Raw genomic sequence first — 9887 nt, forward strand, 5'->3', positions numbered from 1 at the left:
GACAGTGTGTAGGAGTGAACACTCCCACACGAACCAGGGGCTGAGTCCACATAAAAGTTTGGAAGGTCTGACAGTGCCTGACAAATACAGAAGTGGAGGCTCACAGCCATCCATTGGACTGAGCACAGGGTCCCCAATGGAGGAGCTAGAGAAAGGACCCAAGGAGCTGAAAGGGTTCGCAGCCCCATAGGAGGAACAACAACATGAACCAACCAGTACTCCCAGAGCTCCCAGGAACTAAACCACCAACCAAAGAGTACACAGGGAGGGACCCATGACTCCAGCCACATTGATGGCCTGTGGGACATCAATGAGAGGAGAGGCTCTTGGTCCTGTGAAGGCTCAATGCCCCCAGTGTAGGGGAAAGCCAGGACCAGAAAGTGGGAGTGGCTGGGTTGATGAGCATGGAGAGTGGGGAGGGGATAGGGGGGTTTTGGGAGTGGAAATGAGGAAAGGGGATAAAATTTGAAATGTAAATAAAGAAAATATCTAAGAAAAGGGAAAAATAAAAATAAATAAAAAAATGTAAAGGTAAAAGATATTTTTTTTTTGTAGTACTGGGAAACAAACCTAGTGATTCATGCAAATAAGTACTTACTGACTGCGGGTCCTCAGCTCTAATATTATCAAAATATTTACTCTATGACTTCCAGTACAGAAGTGCCTTGCTCGGTCACTTAAATTTCACAGCAATTCTAGGGTTAAGATATATAGAGTATTTACTACAGGGCCATCAGATCAAGAGTGTCTACACTATTGCCTGTGAGAATGTAAGTTCTACTTTAGTAGAAATTTTGCAATATTGAATATTGTTACCTTTATTATACCTAAGATGTATTCCAAACTGAAAACAAACAAACAAACATAAAAACAAATTACTTACAATCATAGTGAAACATGAAAAGAAAAAGGTTGGAAGGTAGATTCAGACACAAATGTTGAGGAAAGTGACCCAGGTCCTGACACCACCCCATCTCTACAAAGCTTCTTGCCAGGGCAGAGTCAGACTAAACCTAGAGCTTGGTAAGCAGACAAGCAAGTTGGAAGAGATGAACAAGACAGAACAATACAGAATCGGGAGAAGGGATCAGTCAAGTGGCCAGTTTGGGGGAGAGGTTCCTGATCCCAAATGTGGAGCCTGTTTCTGTTTCAACAAATGTGCTTACCAGGGCTTCATTTAAACAATGTCAAAAATATTAGGTTCCACCTTTTTATTGGTTTATAGATAAATTTGGTGCTGAGTTTACTTTCTTCGTTGTTTTCTTAGAAAGCTGATAAAAACAGAATGTCTGCTATATTACCAGACAACTAGTTTAGACTGGGTGAGCTGGAAGATTCGAAACAAAACAAAACAAAAAGACCCAAAACAAAACAAAACTTGAGTGTCATACAAATGGACTAATGCACACAGTTACTTATTTTTGCTAAGTTCGATATGAGTTCTATATAAGAAAATTTAAACTGTGTATCTTTAAAGGAACTTCCCCCGGGTTTATTTTTAGCTGAAATTGGAGCAAACCGATTCTTTGCAGCAAGGGATTGCCCGTAGAGCCGGAGCTGGGCTCTGGGAGGCTTTGAGTCCGTGTCCCTGTGTGTGGGACGCAGCCTGAAATTCTCTGTTCTCTGTTCCACAGGCGTTTTCTGCTTTCTACTTTGTGATGGATTTTTTTAAGAAGGTAGCGAAAAACAGTGTCATCTCTCAGGAGAAAATGACCGAGATAACAAAAAATTTTTGCTCAAAATCTTGGGAAGAGGTAAGTGACCAGAAACCACAATTGTGAAATTGGTTCCATATCCTCGGTGTCATGGAAGATGTGAATTGGCACACAACCTTATGCTGGTCTGACAAGGGTCCAGCCAGTGTGTTAGAGGAGGCCAGAGAGCGGGCCATTCCTTGACGGTGTAATGATGGCTTAAACAACATCCTACATTTCTCACTTAACACAGTTTTGCCACAAGCAGTTGCTCACATGGGGTTACTCTCTTCTTTCTAACTCAGCTATTGCTTCTTCTGCTCTGTTGTCATGGATACAGGGTGGCTCCCACGGCCTTTACAGTTAAAAGAAAGAAAGAAGAAGCAGGCACATCTATCCTTTATGCAGGATTTAAAAAAAGATCATCCCAAAAGCCCCCCATCAGTCTTCCTTTATTTTTAAACGGTGGTTTTTCTCTTGTTTTATTTTATTTTTGATGGCTATATTTTTTTAATGGTATGGTACGTTCAATGTTATATTTGCACCATGCACATTTATCAGAGTAATGGTCATAATTTTTTACTCTAATCATGTATCATTTATTTGTGGAGCAAGCATTCAACAACCTTCTTAAATAGGTATTTTGTTATTGCTAGTTATAGCAAACCTGCCTTGCAAGAGAACATCAGAGCTTACCCCTGCCTGGCAATGACCTTTCACCTCCTAACCGACCTCCTACTGTTCCTCGTACAGTTGCTTTCCCCCTTCTCCAATAACCACTGCTCCTTGCCTCAATGCTATGAAATCTTTTTGAGTCTCTATTAACTATATAATGATGAGTTTCTTTATGAATGGCTAACCTTTTAGTATTCCATATGAGAAAGATCATTCAGTATTCGCCTTCTTGTTTTTGGTTTCTTTGACTTAACAAAATAATCTCCAGGTTCACCTGTATTGTACGAAGGGGAAGATGTCATTCTTTGTGTGTGTGTGTGTGTGTGTGTGTGTGTGTGTGTGTGTGTGTGTGTACCCACACGTGTGCGTAGGGCTAACTAGAATTTTATTTTATATACGGCCTCATTTTCTCTGAACATAGGTTATTCCCTATCTGTTTTGTTCTGGATGATGCTGCAATAAGTGAGAGTACAGGTCTCTCTCTGAAATTAATTTTATTTCCTTCGGTTATGCCCATGCTAGTAAACTTCTGGGTCATGCACAGCTACTTGATGCATTCTGGGGAGCCTTTGTGCTGTTTTCTCATCATGAGAGCACTGATTTCTGCTCCACCAACATCAATGCCAGGGACCTGTGACAGCATGAAGCATGCTGGTCCATGTGGTCGGAGGCTTCCTATCCAGTGTCTTCTTCAGGGTGAACATTTTTATTGCAGTTTTGCTCAGCTTTCTGATCAGGTTTATTCCCAGGCTGGTTTTTTGTTTGTTTGAGGCCACGGGGAGTGGGGATTGTTTTCTTGATTTCTTTTGTCTGTAAGGTTATTTTTTTGAAAGAATTATTTATTTTATGTATATGAGCACACTGTCGCTGTCTTCAGACACACCAGAAGAAGGCATCAGATCCACCACAGGGTTACTGGGAATTGAACTCAGGACCTCTGGAAGAGCCGTCAGTGCTCTTAACTGCCGAGGCATCTCTCAAGCCCCTGTAAGACCATTTTTAGTGTACAGCAAAGCTACCAACTTTTTTGAGTGTTTGTTTTTGTATTCTACTACTTTGACTAAATTGCAACCTGGAAGTGTTTTCTGGTAGTGTTGCTCTAGTGAGTATTAGATCAAAAGAATAAGGCACGATGGACGTGTCTGCGCTAGGAACAGTTTGATTTCTTCCCCTCCATTTCTTTCTCTGGTTGTCACTTTACTCAGAACCTACGCACTGTGCTGATGACCAGTGGAGAGAGAGGACAGAGGAAGTGCTGTCAGGTTTCCCTGTGTAGTACCATGTTGGCTATTGCTTTGTGGTGGGCAGCCTTCATGTGTTCTTTCTAGTCCTTCGGGGCTCTGATCAGAAGGGAAGGACTGCTGGATTTTATCAAAGAGTTTTTATGTATCTGCTGAGATGACTATATGGTGTTTTCTTGTATTTATATGCTATGTCACATTTATTGATTTCCATATGGTGAACCATTCTCACATCTTTAGCATGAAACCAAACGTGATCATGGTACATGGGGTTTTTTTTGTAATATATTACTGATTTGATTTTCAAGGAAAGGGTTATGAATTTCTACTAAACTTTAAGGGAGAACCAGCAGCAGGTGTTCCATACAACAAGCAGGAAATGATCCCTCCAAACAGATCCTGCAGGTTAAGCGTTACACTAATACCAAAACCAGGCAGAGAAGACAGGAGGGAAGGAAAGGGAGGTGCCACCTTTCTTGATGAACATCGATGGTGTGTGTGTGTGTGGGGGGGGTGGCAGGGGGAAGAAACAGACACAGACAGAATCATCAAGTGAGAATGCAGATTCTGGGTTGGTAACCCTGGGGAGAAGATTGGAGCCGTCCCAAGGGATGCTGATACTGTCCTCCGCGCTAACCTTAGTGACAAGACTTCGTTGGACATGATCTCCGTAAGATGCCTATAGAAACTCTAACGGCTCTGTGAATGGCGCGTCAGAGGCTGCTTGAGCAGAGCCCCTCGGATGATGCTCTCGAAGCTTTTAATCCCCTAACGTGATTGTTGAGTAAGGGATGGGCTGAAATGCTGAAGGTGACTGTTTCTGAAACTCCTAGATCGAAGGAACCTCCTTTCCCCTAGCACACTCATTGTTCTCACAGAGAGCCCCTAGGAAGAAAAGCTTCCTCGGGAGGGGAGACTTGAACTTAAAACCCTGTGGCCTCTGAAGGAGTGATGCACCATCCCCACAGCCTGTGGTAGAGCCTGAGCCTCAGACCTCTGTGAGCTGGGGACTTTCTTGTCTCTTCACTGGGTCTAGTAGTGAGAAGGAGCCAGAGAAAGTGGCTCGCTGTAGAGGTCTGATATTTCCTTCATTTTTTTTTCTTTTAGACAAAGACATCTTATCCTTCAGTAAAGGAGAAGTACCTGAGTGAGTACTGCTTCTCGGGCGCCTACATCCTCTCTCTCCTGCAAGGCTATAACTTCACAGACAGCTCCTGGGAACAGATTCATTTTATGGGCAAGGTAACTTGGGGATCTATTGGGGGTGTGGGAGTTGGTAACAAAGCAGTCTTGAACTTAGAAGAGGTGGGTGTCCACCCAATTAGTTTTGATTTGGATTGGTGCCAGTTCCACCATTCCACCGGCTGGCATTCATGACAAGCCCTTCTGGGAGCAGCAGGCAGCGGTAGACTGTCTTTAATGATTGGGATTCACCGGTTCACCGTTCTGCCCACAGAACTGTAACTGGCTCTCAATGAGTCAGTTCATTCATTTAATGGTACTTCATTGGCCCCTGTCCTGGCTACAGATTCCCCCCCAAAGGCCTCTTTTGTGATCCAGGAAATGAAGAACTTGGTCTCCTATCATCCTTGCTGCTGGGGCTGTTGCTTGGCAACCTGGCCTAGCGCGAGACCTAGGAAATAACCTCCCTGCTGTGCTCTGCCACAGTGCCACCTGCAGGCATCCAGGAGTAAAGAAACAAGCAGCCGTATGACTCCAGCTTGCTGGGAAACAGCATGGTGTTCTTTGTGTCGCTAGCCCGGAGCCTGCTACTGCCTAAAATAGGTTTACCAGCTTTTAACCCACAGAGATCTCAGACAAACCAAAGCAGGACGGTAGCAGCCCAGCGCGCACACTCGCGGCACTACTGACTTCCCTGCAGATCTTGCTCACTTAAAGGAACCTTTTCCTTATTTTAACATCCTACACCTCTTCCTCTCTGTCAGTCTATTCTTTTGTTAGAAGGATCTGTTTCAGATTTGACTGAGATGCAGGGTAGTCTTGATTTACATTCTTGTTGGAATAAATGCTACTGAAGTGGTCTGATGTCTCTAAGTCAAGGTAATGACTCCCCTATCTCACACTGAAAGGAAAAAACAGTCCCTTTTCATATTATCATCAGTATGTGTCAGAGTTCGGAAGAAAGGAGTATTGTAAGTTGGCGCAATATGTGCTGAAGGCCGTAAAGCACACACATCATTTTGACGCATCACCCCGCTCCTTAGATACCAAGTATTTGGTTAAAATGGCTAAAAGGCAGTCTTCACTGGAGTGTGTTTTAAAAGATGGTAAACATATTTTAGTGATGATCCAGAAATATATTAAGGGAGTCATGGTCACCAAGTATTCCTAAGTGGATTATCCAGATACGATGTAATACTTAACTTATTTGTTTTGTAAAAAGAACAGCGACATGTTCACAGAGGACTGGAAGGACGTGTCACAAAGAAAGGACATCAGAAGTCCTGAGTGGCACCATGTGCGGAGTTTCTTTAGGCTTGTCTGTGTATGCTAACTTCTCTATGTCATCCCGAACAGCTTTTGTAATAAAATCTTTCCAAAATTGTTATGCAAATATCATCCCTATTCCTGTAAGTTCTAAGTGACTGGACATTATTTTTCTAAAGGTGAGAGGGTCAGAGGCTGCTTTATAATTTAATAAGAATCCTTTCTTGGAGAAGCACATAACCTTCTAACTTTATAAAGGTGACTTGCTGGAATTATTTCCCCACATTTTCCCTCATGAAGCCCTGGTTCCATGTGGCTTCTCTGGCCTGAGATGGATGTAAAAGACTAGAGCCAGCCATTATTCCTTCATCTTTTTACCTACTTCCTGTCACCTCTCACTTAGCACCTCAACTCATGAAATAGAAAGAAACCTGACCTTCTCTGGTCTGTTTGAATTAAGTGCTCCCAGCGGGTGAACTGGACAGCCAGTCACCAAACTCTCTGACACTCTAGACTCTAATGGTGAGGCTCCAACCTCTCTTTTAATCATTTGCTTTGTTCTCCCCTCCCCCATCACTTCCAATTGTAGCATATAAAATTAATCTATAGTTTGAACTATACAAGATGTTATCTTCTTATCGGCTACTCAGTGTTATGTGGGTGGGGATACATGAAGACTGCAAACTATCATTTTGGACCACGAACAACAAGATTTTTCCCTTCTGTTAACAGATCAAAGACAGCAACGCGGGGTGGACTTTGGGCTACATGCTGAACTTGACCAACATGATCCCAGCTGAACAGCCGTTGTCCCCGCCTCTCCCTCACTCCACCTACATCGGCCTCATGGTTCTCTTCTCCCTGCTCTTGGTTGCTGTGGCCATCACAGGCCTGTTCATCTATAGCAAGCCTTCATATTTCTGGAAAGAGGCAGTATAGCAGGAGCGGCTGAAATGTGCTGGCTGGAGAGAGAAAACAACCTGCCCAGGAGGCGGGCTCCGCCCTGCAGGAAGGGAGGCCGGAGTCACCCTTTCCTGCTTACCCGGGACAGTCTAGACCAGCACGAAGCTTCTGAGGCTGCCTGGAGCCTTTCCTTGGGGTCACTCAACACCCTCTTCCTCAAGGACTTCTTGGTGATACTCTCTTGTCTTTTCCAGTTACCCTCTTCCTCCTTTGTCCTCTGTGCTTGGGCTCACAACTCTCATGGCCTGTACTTCATAAAAGAACAATGTCAACTTTGTCCTGAGTGCCACCCTGCCCAAGCTGAGCTGGCTGGAAGAGGAAACTTGGAAACTATCTCAGCCATGGCTTTGGGACGCTCCCCCCTTCCCCATGTCTCCTAATAAAGCCATGCAGTGCCTTTGGAGAGAAGAGACACAAACCCAGTCCAAGCCTGCCCTTTGGATAGGAGAGTTTTCTAAAGTAGATAAATATGTGCTAAAGCCAAAGAGTCCTTGCCAAGGAGCTTATGTGCTCGTGCAGCTAATGTGACTCAGCATCTGCTGAGAATAAGAGTGGAGACAAACACATTGTATGTTCCCGCGTGATGCCAAAATGCTACCAAGTGCAACACAAAGGCCAGAGATTTCTGCAGAGTGGATGCACATGTAGGCATTCAGGGCATAGCATGTGACAGTAGTATACACAACTAGGAAGAAAGCTACAGATACCACCCAGAATTGGAAAAAAATATATCATCTAATGCATCTTTTAGCGTTTTGTGTGGTTTTATATGTTAAAACACACATAAACATAAATTTCACCACATTTACATGCAGCTCAGTATGGAATCTTAGTACATTTACAAAGTTATACAACAATCACTATATTGACGATTTGGACAAAGTTATACAACAATCACTATATTGACGATTTGGACAAAGTTATACAACAATCACTATATTGACGATTTGGCTTTCAGTTATGTGTGTATGTGTGGGTCTGTGCACATGAGTACAGGGAACATGGTGGCCAGAAGAGGGCGTCAGTCTTTCCAAGCTGGAGTTTTAAGCAACCAGGTATGAGGTGTCCAGTGTGGGTGCTGGGAATCAACTTGGGCCCTCTGCTCTTAACCTCTGAGTTAGGAGGTTGAGTTAACCTCTCCAGCCTCTATACCACTATTATATAACATTCTATTACCAAGAACTTGGCAGGGGACAAGACCATACATTTGTTTTCTCAAACCACAAATCTTTCCACTGATGGTCAAACAGACTCTACAACACAGAGATAGCTCACTGGGTTTGAAAGCCACACCACATCTTATTGTCCCAAGACTTTGTTTAGTGAGGGGAGGCAGGCTTTTGCTCTGCCATGGTATTTATACATCAGGTGTTGCTGCTCCTCCTCATGTGTTATGCAAACACAAGCCTTATTTCCTTGTTTCATGAAGTGTTTTGTGGATAATGAATAAGTGGCTATGGACTTTTATTATGGAAATGTAAAGAGATTTTGTATCTTTCCTACCAGTATTGCCGAAAGAAGTAACTGTCGGGAGAATTGAGCACTATTGTATTCTCGCCCTAACTCAAGCTGTCTATCCTTCTCTGATCTGGGGACTGACTACTTAGGAAAATCTCCTGCAAGCTAGAAGCCAAGTGTCCTGAATCTCTTGAGTAGTCAAGTCATTTTTCCTTCTGATGTGTCTCTTCTGCTATTCACAGTTGGACATGCTGGCTAAGTTGTGGTAGCTGCTGCTGGCTGAGCGTCTGTGGTCATGTGCTATGCTTAGGCACACTGTATCTTCTGTTCTCATAGCAGTCTCCACTCAAACTCACATCTGTCTCGAGTCTTTTTTTTCCTTTGTTTTTTTATTTTTGTTTTTGTTATAGTTCTTTTCAAGATAGGACTTCACTGTGAAGTTCTGGCTGTCCTGAAACTCACTATAAATAAATACCAGGCTGGCCTCAAACTCAGAGATCCACCTGTGCTAGGATTATAAGCATGTACCACCCCATCTGGTCATTTTATTTTATTTTCTTAAACACCCTTCCACCACCACTGCTGCCAATATGTTGGAAATCAAAATTATAAGTTTCCTTTGGAGAACAAAAATATTTTTAATTACATTTTTATCTTGTTGCCCAAGTTTTTGACCAACCAAACAAAACGTCCAACATCTCAATGGAGACAATTAGGCACCACCTAATCTCAATTCTATTGGACAGAAGATTAATCCAGGGGTCATCTTTGGGTCTTCTGGGTGGAACATGTCAAATAAAATGAGCCACTACTTTCAATGTTGGGTTGCCCATTGGTTATAGTTAATTATTATTCATCTGTAGACTTTCATTCAGGACTCAGAGGCTGGTTCTGCTAACCTTGTTCCTTCAAAAGTCGGTGATTTTTTTTTTCTACGAACCTACTACAAGGGCAACCTTAATCAGCATAAATGGTTTCATTTGCATATAAAAATGAAACTATAGAACTAGGCTTTGTGTATGCACATGGATGTGTATGAGAGAGAAAAGTTTCAATTCATCTAAATAAACGAGTAAGAAATGTAACGTGATATAAACGGAAGTCTCAAAAGGACATTTCATGTTAGTGTTTTGTTAGCCAAGATCCCTATGGGAAACAGGTGGTATATTCCATAGTGGAAAACAACCTGAGCTTAAAAAGGGACTAAAATCAATACTCTCATTTCAATAGCAGATCAATGTAAAAATTGTTCATATGTGTTTTCAAAATCGTAAGCTTCCAAAATCTGTTGTGTGGGACTAGCCACATTTTTGGCACCCAACACTGGCTGCCTGTTGGCATGCTGCTGCTGGTGTTTCGGCAGGTTTGGGAAGCTGGTGTGTTGAGAAGTTCACAAGGCAGGTAAGAG

At 42.9% G+C, this 9887-nt stretch overlaps 1 protein-coding gene across 6 annotated transcripts in view; it reads left to right on the forward strand.

Annotated features, from left to right (window-relative positions):
- Entpd1 (ectonucleoside triphosphate diphosphohydrolase 1) overlaps nt 1-9570 on the forward strand; it is a 129237-nt gene extending 119667 nt beyond the window's left edge. For 4 of the 6 annotated variants that reach the window (XM_006526619.4, XM_006526620.4, XM_006526618.4 and 1 more), the window contains 3 exons: nt 1635-1754; nt 4718-4852; nt 6791-9569. In XM_006526619.4, coding sequence (XP_006526682.1) covers nt 1635-1754; nt 4718-4852; nt 6791-6997 — 462 coding nt within the window. In that variant the 3' untranslated portion in view covers nt 6998-9569. Of the gene's footprint in view, nt 1-1634; nt 1755-4717; nt 4853-6790 lie in introns of all 6 variants that reach the window. The other 2 variants (NM_001304721.1, NM_009848.4) reach the window with 1 other exon arrangement.
- Nucleotides 9571-9887: the final 317 nt, after the last annotated feature.

This window comes from Mus musculus, chromosome 19 (assembly GCF_000001635.26).
Source record: "Mus musculus strain C57BL/6J chromosome 19, GRCm38.p6 C57BL/6J".
In the NCBI taxonomy this organism is placed as follows: Eukaryota; Metazoa; Chordata; class Mammalia; order Rodentia; family Muridae; genus Mus; species Mus musculus.